General features: G+C 32.6%; 1 protein-coding gene across 2 annotated transcripts in view; it reads left to right on the top strand.

The window, feature by feature from the left end:
- Window positions 1-4,398: 4,398 nt before the first annotated feature.
- The window catches only part of Ntan1 (N-terminal amidohydrolase 1), a 31,065-nt gene continuing 11,515 nt past the window's right edge, over window positions 4,399-23,948 (top strand). For both annotated transcript variants that reach the window (XM_081972713.1, XM_081972712.1), the window contains exons 1-2: window positions 4,399-4,570; window positions 20,473-20,668. In XM_081972713.1, coding sequence (XP_081828839.1) covers window positions 20,482-20,668 — 187 coding nt within the window. In that variant the 5' untranslated portion in view covers window positions 4,399-4,570; window positions 20,473-20,481. The remainder of the gene's footprint in view (window positions 4,571-20,472; window positions 20,669-23,948) is intronic.

Here is a 23,948-nt window from a genome sequence, read left to right as displayed (position 1 = left end):
ATGTAAAAAATTTCAATTCCCCCATTTCGATTTATTACCTAAAATAAGGACCATTTAGGCCCTAGTCTAAATTGTCCGAAAATAATGAGTGCCCATTCAGAATGTCTATATTTCAAAACGTCCGATTGCTGTCTCGAGGGATTTCGATGTTTGCAAGAGCGATTGAGTATTCAGAGGGCTTTTACACCTGCCAAAGATAACAGTTTTCTTGTAGATATATTGCGGTTTATAGTACTATTCGTTGTGACATCAACATATACAGGGTGTCTCAAATTTGATGGTGCTTTTACGGGGTATCTCCAAAACTAGCAATGCGGTTTTCGCGAACAGCAGCCAAATTTGGAAAATATGTCAATTTGAGACCTCCGACGCAGAAAAGCTACAAATGGGCTTCCATAGAATTGGGCCACCCTATATATTTTTGCATATTTGGAGTAAGCTAAAAATTACCTTTTCGCAAGTATACAGTGTGTCCAAAAGTTATAGAGAATTATTTTTGAGAAAAATGCTCGGACACGTGTATTTGTTGGCCAAAATTGAGATATGCCATTCGAGTTGACATGAAAAATGACGGTTGAAAAATATAACATGTTTTATTGAAAATAGTCATCAATAATAATAAAAAAGAGTAATTAAAAAAAAATAAAAAAAAATAGAAATTATTTTTCTTTTGTTAGCGACATTTTCGTGCACTTTTTCCAAACATTTTCGATAACTTGTTTATTTGACAGTTGACGACCAATAGTGATTTAAGTGAAAAGATAGCTCAGGTCGTAAGCTTTTCAAAAATATGCTCATTTAAGTTGATTGGTTGCACAGTTTGGCCGCTAGAGGGCGTCAAAGTTAAGCTTCACAAACCTTCAAAGTGATTTAAACACTTTTGCCTTAACCTAAAATAATTCATTTACTTGAACAGTTACGACCAAAGGTCACTGCAGGTAAAATATAGTCCAGACCAAAGGCTTTTCAACGGTATGTTCAAAAAAGGTCATTGGTGTTATAGTTTAATCGCTAGATGGCGTCAAAGTCAAGCTTTTTGACAATTTTTGCTTTTTACACAGTTTTTCAGATATTTTCCGGAAATTAAAAATTGTTTTTCACTTTTTTGGGACACCCTGTATTCAGCCGCTAATCTGAGACACCTTGTATCACCCTGACATCCATTTTGCCCCAACTGTCACGGTTTTGGGGATGACCTGGAAATTATGTCAATTTTGACGGTTTTCAGAGCATGGCACCCTTAAAAAATTACATTTTTACAAATAACACTTTACGTCATTTTTGTACTATTAACCTGAAAGTATTTAAGCAGTTGAGGTTAATTTTGAAAATAAAAAATTTGAAAAAAATAATTTTATTATAATTAATAAACCCTTGAAAATTCTTGACAATTCTAGATTTAATTTTTCAAGGTAAAATGGTGCATGGTTCCAAAAAAGTGTATAGAACGTAAAAGTTGCATCCCAGCGAGGTGCATTTGGGGTAATAATTTCAGACATCTAACCTAAAACGTTCCTGAGATATTGAACAAAAACTGCAAAGAACAAGAGTAAATTTTGACGCCCTCTAGCGTCTAAACGGGGCAACTTAGCCGTGCCCGCTCACCGTCACATGATAGCATACAGTGGTTTTATACAGGGTGTTTCAAATAAGCGAGTTATGGACGATTTTCCGGAAAAGTGCACGGAATTTTAATCTAAATTAGGGATTTTTTGGGCCTACTATACTAACGGCGACAATTTTGGATTTTCTTCAATCAAAGTGATTTTTTTAACTGATTTTAACCTGAGGAACTCAAATCTGACGTCAATTTTACTCTAACTGGCACAGTTTCGGAGATGACCTTGACATGATGTCAATTTTGACACTTTAGGGCGTGGCACCTTTGCAAAATGACATTTTGACAAATGACACTTTACGTCATTTTTGTAATATTAATCTGAAAGGATTTAAGCAGCTCAGGTTAACTTTGAAAAAAAAATTTTTTTTTTAAAAATCAGAATGAATCACCCTCGAAAATTCTTGACAATTCTAGTTTTTAATTTTTCAAGGTAAAATGGTGCATGGTACCAAAAAAGTGTATAGAAGGTAAAAGTTGCACCCCATCAAGGTGCATTTGTCGTAATAATTTCAGACCTCTAACCTGAAGAGTTCCTGAGATATTGAACAAAAACTGCAAAGAACAAGAGTAAATTTTGACGCCCTCTAGCGTCTAAACGGGGCAACTTAGCCATGCCCGCTCAACGTCACGTGATAGCCCCGTTTATTAGCTTTCTTTTGTTATATGGTGGTTTTATACAGGGTGGTTTAGATAAGTGAGTTATGGACGATTTCCTGTAAAAGTGCACTGAAGTTTAGTCTAAATTAGGGATTTTTTGGGCCTACTATACTAACGGCGACAATTTCTTCAATCAAAGTGATTTTTTTAACTAATTTCAATCTGAGGAACACAAATCTGACGTCAATTTTGCTCTAACTGGCACCGTTTCGGAGATGACCTTGACATGATGTCAATTTTGACACTTTAGGGCGTGGCACCCTTGCAAAATGACATTTTGACAAATGACACTTTACGTCATTTTTATAATATTAACCTGAAAGTATTTAAGCAGTTCAGGTTAATTTTGAAAATAATTTTTTTTTAAGAAATCAGAAGGAATCACCCTCGAAAATTCTTGACAATGCTAGTTTTTAATTTTTCAAGGTAAAACGGTGCATGGTACCAAAAAAGTGTATAGAAGGTAAAAGTTGCATCCCATCGAAGTGCATTTGTGGTAATAATTTCAGACCTTTAACCTGAAACGTTCCTGAGATATTGAACAAAAACTGCAAAAAACAAGAGTCAACTTTGACGCCCTCTAGCGGCTAAACAGGGCAACTTAGCCATGCCCGCTCAACGTCACGTGATAGCTCCATTCATTAGCTTTCTTTTGTTATACAGTGTATTTATACAGGGTGTTTCAAATAAGCGAGTTAGGAACGATTTTCTGGGAAAGTGCACCAGAGCTTTGCTCAAATTGGGAATTTCTGCTTTCGAGGAGGGTGGTCAAAGTAAGGCTGCTAGAGCAAAAACAACTAAATATCGATACAAACATTTTACATCAAGTAGGCCTAGAATTTGACGTAAATTCCAAAAATCGAATAAAAAATTATAAGTTTGGTTTGTTGCTCAAATTTCGGACACCTTGTATACTGATAAGTTTGATTTTGACAGTTTTTACTGTGACAGCCCATAACTCCGTTATTTTGACGGTTACAGTTCAATATACCAATTTGTAGCCCTTGAAATTGTCTTTTGACCACCCCATATAGTGTTTTTTTCCTAAAACATCGAATAACTGAGTTATTTATTGTTAAATCTGAGTTGTTTGTTGTAAAGTTTGAATTTGACAGTTTTTACTGTGACAGCTCATAACTCTGTTATTTTTAAAGTTACAGGGTGATTCAACATACCAATTTGTAGCCCTTGAAATTGTCTTTTGATCACCCTGTATACCATATAAAGTAGAAATGTCAGGCTACCTAAAGATTGAAGCTTTTATACCGGGAATGTGTTGTCCAGAAGGGAGAACATATAGAACATCTGTTCAATTAAATCAGATTACTATATTTTTTAAAATTTATATTATTTTGAAAAGTGTTGTTGTTAAATATACTCAACATTTTTCAAAAAGTTTTCGGTAATTTTCCGGAGAAAAATGGAAAATCTGAAAATTGAAAAAAAGAAAGAAAAATGTTTATTTAAGCAAGAAGTAATTTTTCGGTAAATTTCCAAAAATCGAAATTTTTCGGGGGTTATATCCCTAGTGCATTTAATTTTTCCGGAAAAATTCGGAAAAACGAGTTTCTAAGTAATTTGTTAAAACAATTACTTAGAAACAGGAAAAATTAGATGCACGAGGGATATTCGGTAAGATTATTTCCTGAGTTAAATAAACATTTTATTTTAATTAAAACAGTAAGAACAGTAATTAATAAGAACAATAACTTTCAAGCTAGAAAGGGTAACACTATTCTTTATGTTGCTGTCAGGAGTGTGAAATTTTTTCGAATTTTTTTCCGGAAAAACTGCTGACAGCTAAGTTGACAGTTGTTAAGTGATTTTTCCACTTAAAATTTACATTTGTTATACTAATTCTTGATAGCGATTGGTCAAAATTGATAGGAAGGAAATAATCGTCTCGAAAATTACCGCTTTTACATCTCTGGGTCTAAAAGGTACCATCCACTGTTTGCTACCCTGTAGAGCGTCACAAAATCCAAGAACAAAATAACAAAAACTGTCAGAGAGAGATTCCATCCAACCCAGTGGCCCGTAATCACTGTTCCCGTAATTTACCACCGGTTATTGTGATTCCGGTATCATTACTCCTACAAGTTATCCCTCCGGCTAGTTTAAACCGACCGATGGTTACTGGTTAGCGGTTGCGTTTAGTTTTTGTCTGACTTTACGTCCAGAAGGAGCGCAACCACATCGTGATTCGGTCGCGACGACTTTGAAATTATTAGTTTTCATTTTTCCGGGGAAAAGTTTTGCTTTTTCTTACTATTTATTAGTTTTCATTGTAAGGTAAGTGATTTTAGTTCCGTATTAAATTAAGTAGTGTTTTGTTTTTTGTACAGGGTGATTGGTTACATTTGCTCTTATCTCCTTATCTCTTGAACTATTGACTTTTTCGAAAAATTTCAAATACGAAAGTTTTAGTCCATGACCTAGAAGGTTTTTGCACTTTTTGCAAGCTACATTGACAAGGTTGTGTTTTTTTTTAAATTTTGGTAGCGTGACATTTCTACTAGATATGCTATACAAAAGGTGGTCAAAAGAGAATTTCAAGGGCTACAAATTGGTATATTGAACCACCATGTAACTGTCAAAATAACAGAGTTATGTGCTGTCAAAGTGAAAACTGTTAAATTTAAGCTTTACAGCAAACAACTCAGTTTTAACAGTAAATAACTCAGTTATGCGACATTCTAGGAAAAAACCCTATACGCTATACAAGGTGGTCAAAAGAAAATTTCAAGGGCTACAAATTGGTACCAACCGCAGTCTGTCAAAATAACAGAATTATGGACTGTCAAAGTGAAAACTGCCAAATTCAAACTTTACAGCAAACCACTCTCTTAACAGTAAATAACTCAGTTATTCGACATTTTAGGGAAAAACACTATACAGAGTGGTCAAAGGAGAATTTCAAGGGCTACAAATTGGTATATTGAACCACCCTGTACCTGTCAAAATAACAGAGTTATGGGCTGTCAAAGTGAAAACTGTCAAATTCAAACTTTACAGCAAACCACTCTTAACAGTAAATAACTCAGTTATGCGACATTTTAAGTAAAAACGCTATACAGGGTGGTCAAAAGAGAATTTCAAGGGCTACAAATTGGTATAATAAACCACCCTGTAACTGTCAAAATAACATGGTTAAGGGCTGCAAAGTGAAAACTGTCAAATTCAAACTTTACAGCAAATCACTCTTAACAGTAAATAACTCAGTTATTCGACATTTCAGGAGAAAACACTATACAGAGTGGTCAAAGGAGAATTTCAAGGGCTACAAATTGGTATAATAAACCACCCTGCAACTGTCAAAATAACAGAGTTATGGCCTGTCAAAGTGAAAACTGTCAAATTTAAACTTTACAGAAAACAACTCAGTTTTAACAGTAAATAACTCAGTTATGCGACATTTTAGGAAAAAAGACTATACACTATACAAGGTGGTCAAAAGAAAATTTCAAGGGCTACAAATTGGTACCAACCGCAATAACTGTCAAAATAACAGAGTTATGGGCTGTCAAAGTGAAAACTGTCAAATTCAAACTTTACAACAACTCAGTTTTAACAGTAAATAACTCAGTTATTCGACATTTTAGGAAAAAACACTATACAGAGTGGTCAAAGAAGAATTTCAAGGGCTACAAATTGGTATATGGAGCCACCCTGTAACTGTCAAAATAACATGGTTAAGGGCTGCAAAGTGAAAACTGTCAAATTCAAACTTTACAGCAAACCACTCTTAACAGTAAATAACTCAGTTATTCGACATTTTAGGAAAAAACACTATACAGAGTGGTCAAAGGAGAATTTCAAGGGCTATAAATTGGTATAATAAACCACCCTGTAACCGTCAAAATAACATAGTTAAAGGCTGTCTATTTCAATTTTACAGAAAACAACTCAGTTTTAACAGTAAATAACTCAGTTATGCGACATTTTAGGTAAAAACGCTATACAGGGTGGTCAAAAGAGAATTTCAAGGGCTACAAATTAGTATAATAAACCACCCTGTAACCGTCAAAATAACAGAGTTATGGGCTGTCAAAGTGAAAACTGTTAAATTTAAGTTTTACAGCAAACAACTCAGTTTTAACACTAAATAACTCAGTTATGCAACATTTTAGGTAAAAACGCTATACAGGGTGGTCAGAAGAGAATTTCAAGGGCTACTAATTGGTACCCACAGTAACTGTCAAAATAACAGAGTTATGGCCTGTCAAAGTGAAAACTGTCAAATTCAATTTTTACAGAAAACAACTCAGTTTTAACAGTAAATAACTCAGTTGTTCGACATTTTAGGAAAAAACACTATACAGAGTGGTCAAAGGAGAATTTTAAGGGCTACAAATTGGTATATTGAATCACCCTGTAATTGTCAAAATTACCGAGTTATTGACAATACAATGGAGTAGTTTACAGGGTGATTCATTAAATTGTTAACATCCTCGTAACTTGTTTAATTTTCATTTTATCAAAAAATTACCAAATATGAATCTTGTAGATATTTGCGTCTACTATATTCCTAGATAATCCATCAGTATACAGGGTGTCCCAAATTTGAGCAAAAAACTAAACTTGTAATTTTTCAAATGGGATGACGAATTTTTTATTCAATTTTTGAAATCTATGTCAAATTCTTGGCCTACTTGATGTAAAATGTTCGTATCGATATTTAATTGTTTTTGCTCTAGCAGCCTTACTTTGACCAAAAGCAGAAATTCCCAATTTGAGCAAAGTTTTGGTGCACTTTTCCAGGAAATCGTCCATAACTCGCTTATTTGAAACACCCTGTATAAAACCACTGTATAACAAAAGAAAGCTAATGAATGGGGCTATCACGTGACGTTGAGTGGGAAGGGCTACATTTCGCCGTTTAGCCGCTAGAAGGCGGCAAATTTAACTCTCGTTTTTTACAGTTTTTGCTCAATATCTCAGGAACGTTTCGGGTTAGAGGTCTGAAATTTTGAAACACAAATGCACTTCGATGGAGTGCAACTTTTACCTTCTATACACTTTTTTGGTACCATGCACCATTTTACCTTGAAAAATTAAAAACTAGAATTGTCAAGAGTTTTCAAGGGTAATACGTTCTGATTTTTTTCAGAAATTTTTTTATTTTCAAAGTTAACCTCAACTGCCTAAATACCTTCAGGTTAATAGTACAAAAATGAAGTAAAGTCTCATTTGTCAAAATGTCATTTTGCAAGGGTGCCACGCCCTAAAAAGTGTCAAAATTGACATAATTTCAAAGTCATCTCCGAAACTGTGCCAGTTAGAGCAAAATGGACGTCAGATTTGGGTTCCCCAGGTTGAAATTAGTTAAAAATATCACCTTGATTGAGCAAAATCCAAAACGCTCGCCGTTAGTATAGTAGGCCCGAAAAATCCCTAACTTAGACTAAATTTCCGTGCACTTTTTCAGAAAATCGCCGATAACTCGCTTATTTGAAACACTCTGTATAAAACCACTGTATAACAAAAGAAAGCTAATGAATGGGGCTATCACGTGAATTTGAGTGGGTACTAATAAGTTTCCCCGTTTAGCCGCTAGAGGGCGTCAAAGTTTTGCTCAATATCTCAGGAACGTTGAAAGGTGTTGATGTTAGGTATACAACATTAAATATGAAAACTATTGTACATAATATACATACAAACATTTTTCAACTGCTTTTAAACTAACCTAAACTCAGTTAAAGTGTAAAACGGATTTCGGAGTTATGTCAGTGCAATTTTGACTATTTAAGGGAGTATCTACTGTTCACTCATACTTTAAACCAAGTTTAAGTTAAGGGTGGGTCAGACTGTGACAACATTTCCTGAAAAATTCTAAAAAAAGTCCTCTTTATTAAGTAATACTATTTTTATTAACTTCTCATTTTTATTAGGGCGTTTTTCTGGAATCACCCTGTATAAATTATAAATAATAGTGATCCATTGATGTTTAACAGTAAATATTCTAAGTTCTTTAGAATCTTAAACATGATCTATGTTAATGATCAGCCAGCAATTTCCATAAACCTTTTGTCATGTACAAACTCAAAACAGTTTTTGATTCAGACCCTGATAACTGAATCGTTTAAGAGTCGATAATAGTCCATAAATCGCGCTTTTCTACTTAATACGCACACTGCATTTAAATATTCATATACGAATGGTGATTAGTGTATTGTTGGCAAGTCTGACCGGATTATCATAATAATACGAGTATACTGATAAGGCGTATTTTTTAAAAAATTATTCTGTTTACCAATTCCGGGGACGAAGATTTTAATCTACCAGCAAATTAACAGTTTTTTAAATTTCCATTTATTTGCATATTTCTAATTCCATTAAACCTGGTTGTGGAACCCAGTAGGTACCATTATGCATAGTCTCGGTAGTACTGCGTCCGGTGTTGCCAAATCAAAATATTTAATGGCGGTAGAATAATCAGTCAAAAAACGGTAGATCAAAACAAATTCATTCATTTGACATTATTATACGAGGTGTCTTTTAATAGTCAAAAATTTAATATCTTACTATAAAGATTGATTCTTACTATAAAGTAACCGTACTTTTTATTAATAATTGTTTTTTAAGTTTTGATATTAGTGACAGATATCACGTGGTTTTAAAGGATAATTTAGCTAGACAGTCACGTGACCATTGTCAAAAATCATAAATCTCTAAACACACTCTTTATATCGAATACTGCAAGAAAACGTTTCTAAATCCTGATTTTTGTAACTTTAGAGCATGGTTTGACAGTTTTGACGTTAGTGACAGTTGTCACGTGATTTTAGAAGACTATTTAGCTAGACTATGAAGTGACAATTGTCAAAATAACTTTCATAATTCTCAGAAACACGTTTTATATCAAATACTGGAAGAAAACGTTTCTAAATCCTGATTTTTGCAACCTTAGAGCATAGTTTGACAGTTTTGACGTTAGTGACAGTTGTCACGTGATTTCATAAGACTATTTAGCTAGACTATGAAGTAACAATTGTCAAAATAACTGTGACAAATTTAAGAAACACGTTTTATATCAAATACTGCAAGAAAACGTTTCTAAACCCTGATTTTTTCAACTTTTGAGCATGGTTTGACAGTTCTGACGTTAGTGATAGTTGTCATGTGATGGTGGAACACTATTTAGCTAGACTATGAAGTGATAATTGTCAAAAGAACTGTCATAATTCTCAGAAACACGTTTTATATCAAATACTGCAAGAAAACGTTTCTAAATCCTGATTTTTTCAACTTTAGAGCATGGTTTGACAGTTTTGACGTTAGTGACAGTTGTCACGTGATTGTAGAACACTATTCAGCTAGACGGTCACGTGATAATTGTCAAAATAACTGTCATAATTCCCACAAATACGTTTTATATCAAATACTGCAAGAAAACGTTTCTAAACCCTGATTTTTTCAACTTTTGAGCACGGTTTGACAGTTCTGACGTTAGTGATAGTTGTCATGTGATGGTGGAACACTATTTAGCTAGACTATGAAGTGATAATTGTCAAAAGAACTGTCATAATTCTCAGAAACACGTTTTATATCAAATACTGCAAGAAAACGTTTCTAAATCCTGATTTTTTCAACTTTAGAGCATGGTTTGACAGTTTTGACGTTAGTGACAGTTGTCACGTGATTGTAGAACACTATTCAGCTAGACGGTCACGTGATAATTGTCAAAATAACTGTCATAATTCCCACAAATACGTTTTATATCAAATACTGCAAGAAAACGTTTCTAAACCCTGATTTTTGCAACTTTAGAGCATGGTTTGACAGTTTTGACGTTAGTGACAGTTGTCACGTGATTTCATAAGACTATTTAACTAGACTATGAATTGAAAATTTTCAAAATTACTGTCATAATTCTCAGAAACACGTTTTATACCAAATACTGCAAGAAAACGTTTCTAAACCCTGATTTTTTCAACTTTAGAGCATGGTTTGACAGTTTTGACATTAGTGACAGTTTTCACATGATTTCAGAAGGCTACGAAGTGACAACTGTCCAAATAACTGTCATAATTCTCAGAAACACGTGTTATATCAAATACTGCAAGAAAACGTTTCTAAATCCTATTTTTTGCAACTTTTGAGCATGGTTTGACAGTTTTGACGTTAGTGACAGTTGTCACGTGATTGTAGAACACTATTCAGCTAGACGGTCACGTGATAATTGTCAAAATAACTGTCATAATTCCCACAAATACGTTTTATAACAAATACTGCAAGAAAACGTTTCTAAATCCTGATTTTTTCAACTTTAGAGCATGGTTTGACAGTTTTGACGTAAGTGGCAGTTATCACGTGATTTCAAAAGACTATTTAGCTAGACTATGAAGTGACAATTGTCAAAATAACTGTCACAAATTTCAGAAACACGTTTTACATCAAATACTGCAAGAAAACGTTTCTAAACACTTATTTTTGCAACCTTAGAGCATGGTTTGACAGTTTTGACGTTAGTAACAGTTGTCACGTGATTGTAGAACACTATTCAGCTAGACGGTCACGTGATAATTGTCATAATTCTGAGAAACACGTTTTATACCAAATACTGCAAGAAAACGTTTCTAAATCCTGATTTTAGCAACTTTAGAGCATGGTTTGACAGTTTTGACGTTAGTGACAGTTGTCACGTGATTTCAGAAGACTATTTAGCTAGACTATGAAGTGACAATTGTCAAAATAATTGTTAAATCTCAGGAAATCGTCTTGTTTCGAAAACTAAATGTAATTCTTGCAAATTCTAGTAAAATTTTGACAATTCTGACAATAGTGACAGACATCACGTGGTTTTAGAGAATAATTTGGAGTAATAAAATGACTGTTTTAAGCGCATTTTTAGAATCCTTATGAAATGTCCTATTCAATAAACTGAAAAAGTATATATAAAGTTTCAGAGAGGAAGAACTAGAAAAATGGTAGATATACTGTTTTAACGGTAGACCTGGCAACATTGACTGCGTCCGATATAATTTAAAATACAACGTCGTGTCCGGGATATCTAAAGGCAGATAATCGACCGTATAAAATCGACTTTCGATTCTTATCGTCGCGTTTTATATAGAAATGTTTATAGGTAACGAACGTATAAATAAGACAGTCAATAGAGAGCTTTCCGCCCTATTGTAAGCTTTCTCGACTTTTCTAATTTACTTTTTTTGATTGACTGGCACGAATTTTTTCCAATACAGACAGTCGTACTGAAAATCGATTTGATTTCCGATCGATCTAGTTATTGTTGCTACAGGTAATCAAACTGGTGACTAGTAACTGTGAGACATATGCTTTTATAAACGTCCAAGAAATAGTAGAGACTGATTTAGAATTGTCATTTTATTGATACTGCTTGAAGTACCAAAAAATTGAAAAATTAGTTATTTTTAGTTATTAGTTCCTAATTATTATTAGGAGCGATATACGTTTGCGATTTTTATTTTTTGAGATATTTACAAAATAGTATGTATTTCATAACAGGCTGAAGTTAGATTCAGAATAAAATCCATTCTTCACATGGTTCTCAGTTACAAACCAACTTGTATCCTTCGGAGTTTGCTGGCAACAAGTGACATTTAGCAGTTTCAGTCATATGCATTTATGTCATTTTCTTTTCTTTTGAAAATCGGTTTTTGTCAGGCCCTTGAAGCAATTTTGATCAAATTTAGAACAAGCACTTATGACATTAATACTCATCATATGATGTTAATGACGTTTGTCAAAATTCTCCAGTGGCGTAATTACAGGCAGATGGTTTTCATGGTTTCGCCTTATTTTCGACGTCACAGAATACTTTTCAAAAATTACGATTTCTTTTAATTTTCTTATTCAAGTTGAAAAATAAAGTATTTCTTATAAAATTCTGATTTGATGGAGACAAAACCAACCCAACCCAACTTAAAAATTGTCTTGGAAACGGAAAATTGACTTAATAAGCTTCAAGTTTTTATAGTTTCCATACAAATTGAAAGGCTTTAGTCTTGAAAATTGACTTAGAAACCAATAAATTGACTTTGGAATGGTGAACATTGACTTTAGAGGCTTACAAATTGTTTTCAGACAAATTAAAACTTTAATATTGAAAATTGACTTGTAAACAAGAAAAACCACTTTTCCCAGAATTTTTGACTTCAAATTCATACATTTAAACTTTGAAAATTGACTTGGACACCAAAAAGTGATTCTGAAGTAATGCAAAGTAACATCAGAAGATTAAAATTTGCATTTTAAGTAAGTTTTCATAACTTGAAGACAAATTTCAATGTTTTAATCTTAAATACAGGATATTGACATTAGGTTCATGAAAATTGACTTGACAACTAAGTGTTTTTACTTGTCAATTTCTTAAAGTGTTTTAAAACTGCTTTCAGCGTGGAAAAAAAAAATTACCAAGTTTTTGATATAGTAGACTTAAAAAACTATTTTTACATTCTTCATAGACTTAAATCATATCATTCCAAGCTTTGTCACTATTAAATTGACTTTTAGACACTTCAGTGTAAAAATTCGAGCATTTCTTAAAAATCTAAACAGTTTTTAGTGCTTAAGAATGTTTTCAGCCTGAAAAATCGAGCTTCAAGACTATCCTCAAAAAGTTCTTGCTTTATCAGGCCTGAAAGCCAGCTTGTACACTGTCCATAGTCTTAAAAATGTCATTTTAAGCTTCTTCACTATTAAATTGACTTCTGCACTCATAGGTGCAAATAATTATAGCATTTCTAAGAAATTCGGACTGTTTTCAGTGCTTTAAGACTGAAAATCGAGTTTAAGACTATTTCTAATAGTAAAAGTCCAGTTTTAGACTCTTCAGTAATGAAAGTAACTTTTGCCACTAATGCTTTTAGTCTTGAGAACTAATTTTTAGAAATGAATTAGTCCGAAAATTTAATTTCGACTCTTTCCAGTGTTTAATTGAATTCTAGACTTATTTCAGTCTAGAAATCGAGTTGTACACTAGTTAAAGTCATGAAAATAGACATTTGGACTTTCTTTAGTCTTAGTAAAGTCATTTCTGGCCATAAAAGTCAACTTTTAGCCTATTTTTAGTAGTAAAAAATGAATTTTATGCGCAACATTCTAGGTTTTGATTTCCGGACAATTTTTAGTTCTTGAAATTCAGTTTCAGACATACTCGTCCAGTATTGCAGCCTGAAGGTTTAAAAAAGATTTCTTGCACTATTCGAGATAGAAGCGTAATTCTGAGATTTATGACAGTTATTTTGACAGTGGTCACGTGACTGTATAGTTAAATTATTCTCTAAAAATCACGTGATATCTGTCAATAATGTCGAAACTGTTAAAATTTGTCTAGAATTTTCAAGAATTACAGTTTAACTCAGTTTTCGAAACAAGACGTGTTTCTGAGATTTATGATATTTAGATTTTTAGATTTCTGACAGTTATTTTGACAATGATCACGTGACCGTCTAGCTAAATAGTGTTCTAGAACCACGTGAAAACTGTCACTAGCATCAAATCTGTCATAATGTGCTCGGAAGTTGCAAAAATCTTAATAAGGTTTAAAAAAGATTTCTTGTACTATTCGAAATAAAAGCGTAATTCTGACACTTATGACAGTTATTTTGACAGTGGTCACGTGACTGTATAGTTAAATTATTCTCTAAAAATCACGTGATATCTGTCAATAATGTCAAAACTGTCAAAATTTGTCTAGAGCTTTCAAGAATTACAGTTTAACTCAGTTTTCTAAACGAGACGTGTTTCTGAGATTAATGATATTTAGATTTTAAGATTTCTGACAGTTATTTTGACAATGGTCACGTGATTGTCTAGCTAAATAGTGTTCTAGAACCACGTGAAAACTGTCACTAGCATCAAAACTGTCAAACTGTGCTCGAAAGTTGCAAAAATCTTAATAAGGTTTAAAAAAGTTTTTGCAGTATTCGAGATAAAAACGTAATTCTGACATGTATGACAGTTATTTTGACAGTGGTCACGTGACTGTATAGTTAAATTATTCTCTAAAAATCACGTGATATCTGTCAATAATGTCGAAACTGTCAAAATTTGTCTAGAATTTTCGAGAATTACAGTTTAACTCAGTTTTCGAAACAAGACGTCTTTCTGAGATTTATGATATTTAGATTTTAAGATTTCTGACAGTTATTTTAACAATGGTCACGTGACCGTCTAGCTAAATAGCGTTCTAGAACCACGTGAACACTGTCACTAGCATCAAAACTGTCCAACTGTGCTCAGAAGTTGCAAGAATCTTAATAAGGTTTAAAAAAGATTTCTTGCACTATTCGAAATAAAAGCGTAATTCTGAGATTTATGACGGTTATTTTGACAGTGGTCACGTGACTGTATAGTTAAATTATTCTCTAAAAATCACGTGATGTATGTCATAAATGTCGAAACTGTCAGAATTTGTCTAAAATTTCCAAGAATTACAGTTTAATACAGTTTTCGAAACGAGACGTGTTTCTGAGATTTATGTTATTTTAATAGTGGTCACGTGACTGTCTAGCTAAATTCTCTTTTAAAACCACGTGGCAAATGTCACTAATGTCAAAATTAAATATTTTGACTTGGCAACACTGAATACTAGTTCGGCTAGAATACCATGGGCAATAGCAAATGTTACTGAAACTATATTATTTCTAAAGCAATATAATTCAACTGAGATCGTGCTTAAAGTGCTTCTTACAGCCCTAGTTACGTAATATACTATTACGTTCCCGTCGTAGAACATATTGTTTACAGAGCACTGTTTCCTGTGAAGGGATACAAAATTCATAGAAAAAATCAATCATGACATTTATTCGTCTGTCAAAGCCTGTGTGACGTATTTTTACAGTTGGTCACAAGATCAGAGATCTGAGCTTCTGATAGATGGTCATGTGATCATAAATGTCAGACACACACACAAATGATTATTAGTATTTATTTATTAACCTGTAGATTGGTTGGCTTCATTGGGCGTCAATTTTGTAATAAATACTGGGTGGGCCATTTTTGGATTTTTTGGACTGTACCACTTTCTCCTAAAACACCCTGTATAACAGATAACGGGTATTACTTAGAAATCATCATACAACGAAGCATCGATCGATTAATTAACTGAAACGTCTATTTATACTCTGGATAATAATTATTATTGGTAATACAGATACTAATGTTTATAACATTTAAAACGTTTACGTAAAGATTGGGGATATATCAGCAAAACATGAAATAATACTATACTATCAACAATTTAACGTTTTTTTCTGCGAAAATCAGTTCATTAGTTTTAACGAACTGACGAGCAAAGATGAGTTGTAGTAGAAGCGAAAAGCGGATAATACAGGGTGTATAAAAAGTCTGGGATATAGCAAATATCTCTGACAAACTACTGATTTTTCTCACAGCCTGTATACATTTGAATATTGTAGAGTTAAAAATTTTAAAATGTTAATTTTCAAAGTAAAAAAACAATTTTCTAGTGTTAAAAGTTCAAAAATCTGCAATCTAAATTGGAACAGCGGTTTTAGAGTTGAAAATGCAATTTTCAAAAATTGAAACTTGAGACAGTGACATAGAAGTAAAAAACATACATTTTTAAAGGCAGAAAAGAGCTTTCTAGTGTCAAAAATCACAAAAACTTGCAACTGTCTAAAATTGAATAGTGTGATTTTGGAGTTGAAAATGCAATTTTCAATGTTTGAAACTTGAGACAGCAAGACAGAAGATTGAAATGTTAAGTTAGAAATGGTTTTTTTATGGTCAGAAGTCAAAAATCTGTCACACAAATGTCAAGTTTTCAATTTTCAGGCTCTCTAAATTAGAACAATAGTGACAGAGTTGAAATGCAATTTTCAAAAATTGAAACTTCAGACAGTGAGATATATAGTGTCAGAAGTCACAAATGTCAAAATTTTTATTTTCAGACTGTTAAATTTGAATAGTGTGGTTTTAAAGTTAAAAATGAAATTTTCAAAGTTTGAAGCTCAAGACAGTGGAATAGAAGTTTAACATGTTGATTTTCAAAGTGAAAAAACAATTTTCTAGAGTCAAAAGTACAAAAATTTGCCTTTAAACTGTCAAATTTTCAATTTTCACACTCTCTAAATTAGAACAATGGTTTTAGAGTTGAAATGCAATTTTCAAATATTGAAACTTGAGATTGAAGTTAAAAATGTTAATTTTTAAAGCCAGAAAAGCTTTTTTTGTGTCAGAAGTCAAAAAGTTGCCTCACAAGTGTCAAATTTTCAAATTTCAGTCTGTCTGATAGTATGGTTTTAAAGTTAAAAATGCAATTTTCAAAGTTTGAAACTCAAAACAGTGGAATAGAAGTTTAACATGTTGATTTTCAAAGTGAAAAAAACAGTTTTATAGCGTCAAAAGTCCAAAAATCTGCGATAAAACTCTCAAATTTTCAATTTTCAGACTCTCTAAATTAGAACAATGGTTTTAGAGTTAAAATGCAATTTTCAAAGATCGAAACTTGAGACAGTGAGATAGAAGTTAAAAACGTAAATTTTTGAAGCCAGAAAATCGTTTTTTTTGTGTCAGAAGTCAAAAAGTTGCCTCACAAGTGTCAAATTTTCAATTTTCAGACTGTCTAAATTTGCATAGTGTGGTTTTAAAGTTAAAAATGCAATTTTCTAAGTTTGAAACTCAAAACAGTGGAATAGAAGTTTAATATGTTGATTTTTAAAGTGAAAAAACAATTTTCTAGTGTCAGAAGTCCAAAAATTTGCTTTTAAACTGTCAAATTTTCAATTTTCAGAATCTCTAAATTGGAACAACAGAAAAGCGTTTTTTAGTGGCCAAATCTTTCTTAAGCTTGTCAAAACTGTTTCTAAATGCCAAAGCCATTGTGTATTGTCAGAACCCTCTACAAGTCATTTTTAGTTGCCAAAAGGCTCTACAAGTCATTTTTGGTTTCCAGATAAGCGTTTTTTAGTGTCAGAAGTCAAAAAGCTGCCCCACAAATGTCAAATTTTTAATTTTCTGACTCTCTAAATTAGAATAATGGTTTTAGAGTTGAAATGCAATTTTCAAAAACTGAAACTTCAGACAGACTGAGATAGAAGTTAAAAATGTCAATTTTTAAAGCCAGAAAAGCGTTTTTTAGTGTCAGAAGTCAAAAACTGTCTCACAAATGTCAAAATTTTAATTTGCGGACTGTTAAATTTGAATAATGTGGTTTTAAAGTTAAAAATGCAATTTTCAAAGTTTGAAGCTCAAGACAGTGGAATAGAAGTTTAACATGTTGATTTTCAAAGTGAAAAAACAATTTTCTAGAGTCAAAAGTACAAAAATTTGCCTTTAAACTGTCAAATTTTCAATTTTCACACTCTCTAAACTAGAACAATGGTTTTAGAGTTGAAATGCAATTTTCAAATATTGAAACTTGAGATTGAAGTTAAAAATGTTAATTTTTAAAGCCAGAAAAGCTTTTTTTGTGTCAGAAGTCAAAAAGTTGCCTAACAAGTGTCAAATTTTCAAATTTTAGTCTGTCTAAATTTGGATAGTATGGTTTTAAAGTTAAAAATGCAATTTGTAAGTTTGAAACTCAAAACAGTGGAGTAGAAGTTTAACATGTTGATTTTCAAAGTGAGAAAGCAATTTCATAGTGTCAAAACTCAAAAAAACTGCCTTAAAACTCTCAAATTTTTAATTTTCAGACTCTCTAAATTAGAACAATGGTTTTAGAGTTAAAAATGCAATTTTTAAAATTTGAAACTTGAGACAGTGAGATAGAAGTTAAAAATGTCAATTTTTAAAGCCATAAAAGCGTTTTTTAGTGTTAGAAGTGAAAAAGTTGTCTCACAAATGTCAAAATTTTAATTTTCAGACTGTCTAAATTTGAGTAGGGTGGTTTTAAAGTTAAAAATGCCACTTTCAAAGTTTGAAGCTCTAGACAGTGGAATAGAAGTTTAACATGTTAATTTTCGAAGTAAAAAAACTATTTTCTATTGTCAAAAGTAAAAAGCTACCTTAACACAGTCAAGTTTACAATTTTCAGACTGTCTAAATTAGAACAATGGTTTTAGAGTTGAAATGCAATTTTCAAGGATCCAAATTTGAGACAGTGAGATAGAAGTTAAGAACGTTAATTTTTGAAGCCAGAAAATCGTTTTTTTTGTGTCAGAAGTCAAAAAGCTGCCTCACAAATTAAATTTTTCAATTTTCAGACTGTCTAAATTTGAATAGTGTGGTTTTTAAAGTTAAAAATGCAATTTTGATAGCTTGAGGATCTAGACAGTGGACTAGAAGTTTAACATATGTTGGTTTTCAAAGTGAAAAAACAGTTTTCTAGTGTCAAAAGTCCAAAAATCTGCCTTAAAACTCTCAAATTTTCAATTTTCGGACTCTCTAAATTAGAACAGTAGTTTTAGAGTTGAAATGCAATTTTCAAATAATAAAACTTGAGATTGAAGTTAAAAATGTTAATTTTTAAAGCCAGAAAAGCTTTTTTTGTTTCAGAAGTCAAAAAATTGCCTCACAAGTGTCAAATTTTCAAATTTCAGTCTGTCTAAATTTGGATAGTATGGTTTTAAAGTTAAAAATGCAATTTTCAAAGTTTGAAACTCAAAATAGTGGAATAGAAGTTTAACATGTTGATTTTCAAAGTGAAAAAACAGTTTTCTAGTGTCAAAAGTCAAAAAAACTCCCTTAAAACTCTCAAATTTTCAATTTTCAGACTCTCTAAATTAGAACAATGGTTTTAGAGTTGAAATGCAATTTTCAAGGATCCACACTTGAGACAGTGAGATAGAAGTTAAGAACGTTAATTTTTGAAGCCAGAAAATCGGTTTTTTGTGTCAGAAGTCAAAAAGCTGCCTCACAAATTTAAATTTTCAAATTTCAGTCTGTCTAAATTTGGATAGTATGGTTTTAAAGTTAAAAATGCAATTTTTAAAGTTTGAAACTCAAAACAGTGGAATAGAAGTTTAAGATGTTGATTTTCAAAGTGAAAAAACAGTTTTCTAGCGTCAAAAGTCCAAAAATCTGCCTTAAAACTCTAAAATTTTCAATTTTCAGACTCTCTAAATTAGAACAATGGTTTTAGAGTCAAAAGCTGTCTCACAAATGTCAAAATTTTAATTTTCAGACTGTTAAATTTGAATAATGTGGTTTTAATGTTAAAAATGCAATTTTCAAAGTTTGAAAGACAGTGGAATAGAAGTTTAACATGTTGATTTTCAAAGTGTAAAATGTTTTAATGTTAAAAATGCAATTTTTAAAGTTTGAAACTCAAAATAGTGGAATAGAAGTTTAACATGTTGATTTTCAAAGTGAAAAAACAGTTTTCTAGCGTCAAAAGTCCAAAAATCTGCCTTAAAACTCTAAAATTTTCAATTTTCAGACTCTCTAAATTAGAACAATGGTTTTAAGAGTTGAAATGCAATTTTCAAAGATCCAAACTTGAGACAGTGAGATAGAAGTTAAGAACGTTAATTTTTGAAGCCAGAAAATTGTTTTTTTGTGTCAGAAGTCAGAAAGCTGCCTCTCAAATGCCAAATTTTAAATTTTCAGACTGTCTAAATTTGAATAGTGTGATTTTTAAAGTTAAAAATGCAATTTTAATAGCTTGAGGCTCTAGACAGTGGACTAGAAGTTTAACATGTTGAAATTGCATTATTTGAAAATTGCATTATTTGAAAATTTATTTGAATATTGAAACTTGAGATTGAAGTTAAAAATGTTAATTTTTAAAGCTTTTTTTGTGTCAGAAGTCAAAAAGTTGCCTCACAAGTGTCAAATTTTCAATTTTCAGTCTGTCTAAATTTGGATAGTATGGTTTTAAAGTTAAAAATGCAATTTTCAAGCTCTAGACAGTAGTTTAACATGTTTTCAAAGTGAAAAACTAACAACTAATTTTCAAAGTGAAAAAACAATTTTCTAGTGTCAAAAGCCCAAAAATTTGCCTTTAAACTGGCAAATTTTCAATTTTCAGACTGGAATGGTTTTAAAGTTGAAATGCAATTTTCAAAAATTGAAACGAGACAGTGACGAAAAATGTTAATTTTTAACTTCTATCTCACTTTTTAATTAAATTAAACTGTCAAATTTACAACAGTCATACACAGGGTGTTGTCCCTGTATATGACTTTAGAGAGACAGTTGTGTTCAGACTTTTTAGACACACCCGGTATGAAGAAAACATGTGTGCACCTTAGATTAGATTTAAGTCATGTAAAGCATGAAGACTAATATGAATATACACATTTCAGATCGAAAGGATGGTCTTGGTTTTAAACGGCGTGTTGCAAGAAGATTGTCCTCCAGATAGCAGGGCTCTCTACTTGAATCATCCCGTGTACCGAGAAACAGCCGCGCAATTGTTGTCCGTACCCAATAAGGTTATTGGTCCCGTTGGATTACTTTACGTGCTGCAGAGAGAACAGGCTGCTACGGTGCCCCATGACAGTAAGAATTATTTATTTACTACCTAATGAATGATAATGTTGGTATACTGTGAACCGCAAACTTGTACATCCGCAAGTTCACATACTATATTTATATGATTTTATTGAAATAATTACGGAAAAAATCAAGGCAGAAAAATTATACATGGTGTCCCTGAAATGACTGAAATGACATTAAATTTCTTGGTCAAAAATAAGGCGATCTAAGCAAACTTACCTATATCCAAAGTTTCCAAAAAAGTGCTTCAAGGAAAGATCAAATTGAATTGTAAAACCCCATTCTCGAAACAAAGTCATTTTCAAAGTTTTCAAATTTTTGATGCAATTTTGAAAAAAAAAAAGCACTTACAAGTTATTTTTAGTTGGCAGAAGCTTCTACAAGTCATTTTTAGTGGCCAAAAGCATCTAAAACTTCCTTGAGCTTGTCAAGACTGTTTCTAAAGGGCCAGAAGCCTCTAAAAGTCATTTTGTATTGTCAGAAGCCTTTCAATTTTCTTCAGCTTCGTCGTTTTTAGTTTTCCAGAAGCCTCTATAAGTCATTTTTAGTTGGCAGAAGCTTCTACAAGTTATTTTTAGTGGCCAAAAGCATCTAAATCCTTCTTAAGCTTGTCAAGACTACTGTTTCTAAAGGACCAGAAACCTCTAAAACCATTTTGTATTTTCAGAAGCCTCTAAAATTGTCCTCAACTTCGCCATTTTTTGTTTGCCAGAAGCCTCTACAAGTCATTTTTAGTTGCCAGAAGGCTCTACAAGTCATTTTTAGTTGTCAGAAGCTTCAAGAAGTCATTTTTAGTGGCCAAAAGCATCTAAAACTGTCTTAAGCTTGTCAAGACTTGTGCCAGATGAAGAAGCCTTCTAAAAGCCATTTTGTATTGTCAGAAGACTCTAAAATTTTCTTCAGCTTCATCGTTTTTAATTTGCCAGGAGCCTCTACAAGTCTTTTAATTTATCAGAAGGCTCTACAAGTTATTTTTATTTGGCAGAAGCATCTAAATCTTTCTTAAGCTTGTCAAGAGTGTTTCTAAATGACCAAAAACCTCTAAAAGCCATTTTGTATTGTCAAAAGACTAACATTTTCTTCAGCTTCGTCGTTTTTAGTTTGCCAGAAGCCTCTACAAGTCATTTTTAGCTGCCAGAAGCTTCAATAAGTCATTTTTAGTGGCCAAAAGCACCTAAATCTTTCTTAAGCTGGCCAATACAGTTTTTAAAGTGCCAGATGCCATTTTGTATGGCCAGAAGCTTCTACAATCATTTTTAGTTGGCAGAAGCTTCTACAAGTCATTTTTAGTGGCCAAGAGCATCTAAATCCTTCTTAAGCTTGTCAAGACTACTGTTTCTAAAGGACCAGAAACCTCTAAAAGCCATTTTGTATTTTCAGAAGCCTCTAAAATTGTCTTCAGCTTCGCCATTTTTTGTTTGCCAGAAGCCTCTACAAGTCATTTTTAGTTGCCAGAAGGCTCTACAAGTCATTTTTAGTTGCCAGAAGCTTCAATAAGTCATCTTTAGTGGCCAAAAGCATCTAAAACTGTCTTAAGCTTGTCAAGACTTGTGCCAGATGAAGAAGCCTTCTAAAAGCCATTTTGTATTGTCAGAAGACTCTAAAATTTTCTTCAGCTTCGTCGTTTTTAGTTTGCCAGAAGCCTCTGCAAGTCATTTTTAGTTGCCAGAAGCTTCAATAAGTCATTTTTAGTGGCCAAAAGCATCTAGAACTGTCTTAAGCTTGTCAAGACTTGTGCCAGATGAAGAAGCCTCTAAAAGCCATTTTGTATTGTCAGAAGCCTCTAAAATTGTCTTCAGCTTCGTCGTTTTTTGTTTGCCAGAAGCCTTTACAAGTCATTTTTAGTTGCCAGAAGCTTCAATAAGTCATTTTTAGTGGCCAAAAGCATCTAGAACTGTCTTAAGCTTGTCAAGAATGGTGCCAGATGAAGAAGCCTCTAAAAGCCATTTTGTATTGTCAGAAGCCTCTAAAATTGTCTTCAGCTTCGTCGTTTTTTGTTTGCCAGAAGCCTTTACAAGTCATTTTTAGTTGCCAGAAGGCTCTACAAGTCATTTTTAATTGCCAGAAGCTTCAATAAGTTATTTTTAGTGGCCAAAAGCATCTAAAACTGTCTTAAGCTTGTCAAGACTTGTGCCAGATGAAGAAGCCTTCTAAAAGCCATTTGGTATTGTCAGAAGACTCTAAAATTTTCTTCAGCTTCATCGTTTTTAATTTGTCAGAAGGCTCTACAAGTTATTTTTAGTTGGCAGAAGCTTCAATAAGTCATTTTTAGTGGCCAAAAGCATCTAAATCTTTCTTTAGCTTGTCAAGAGTGTTTCTAAATGACCAGAAACCTCTAAAAGCCATTTTGTATTGTCAAAAGACTAAAATTTTCTTCAGCTTCGTCGTTTTTAGTTGGCAGAAGCTTCAATAAGTCATTTTTAGTGGCCAAAAGCATCTAAATCTTTCTTTAGCTTGTCAAGAGTGTTTCTAAATGACCAGAAACCTCTAAAAGCCATTTTGTATTGTCAAAAGACTAAAATTTTCTTCAGCTTCGTCGTTTTTAGTTGCCAGAAGCTTCAATAAGTCATTTTTAGTGGCCAAAAGCATCTAAAGTTTGTGAAGACTTGTGCCAGATGAAGAAGCCTCTAAAAGCCATTTTGTATTGTCAGAAGCCTCTAAAATTGTCTTCAACTTCGCCGTTTTTTGTTTGCCAGAAGCCTCTACAAGTCATTTTTAGTTGCCAGAAGGCTCTACAAGTCATTTTTAGTTGGCAGAAGCTTTCAATAAGTCATTTTTAGTGGCCAAAAGCATCTAAATCTTTCTTAAGCTTGTCAAGAGTGTTTCTAAATGACCAAAAACCTCTAAAAGCCATTTTGTATTGTCAAAAGACTAAAATGTTCTTCAGCTGCGTCGTTATTAGTTTGCCAGAAGTTTCTACAATTCATTTTTAGTTGCCAGAAGCTTCAATAAGTCATTTTTAGTGGCCAAAAGCATCTAAATCTTTCTTAAGCTTGTCAAGAGTGTTTCTAAATGACCAGAAACCTCTAAAAGCCATTTTGTATTGTCAAAAGACTAACATTTTCTTCAGCTTCGTCGTTTTTAGTTTGCCAGAAGCCTCTACAAGTCATTTTTAGTTGGCAGAAGCCTCTACAAGTCATTTTTAGTGGCCAAAAGCATCTAAATCCTTCTTAAGCTTGTCAAGACTACTGTTTCTACAGGACCAGAAACCTCTAAAAGCCATTTTGTATTTTCAGAAGCCTCTAAAATTGTCTTCAACTTCGCCGTTTTTTGTTTGCCAGAA

This window comes from Ips typographus, linkage group LG2 (assembly GCF_016097725.1).
Source record: "Ips typographus isolate SLU linkage group LG2, UJ_Ityp_2.0, whole genome shotgun sequence".
In the NCBI taxonomy this organism is placed as follows: Eukaryota; Metazoa; Arthropoda; class Insecta; order Coleoptera; family Curculionidae; genus Ips; species Ips typographus.
Note: the sequence above shows the minus strand (reverse complement) of the source record. Positions and strands in the feature narration are given on the sequence as shown.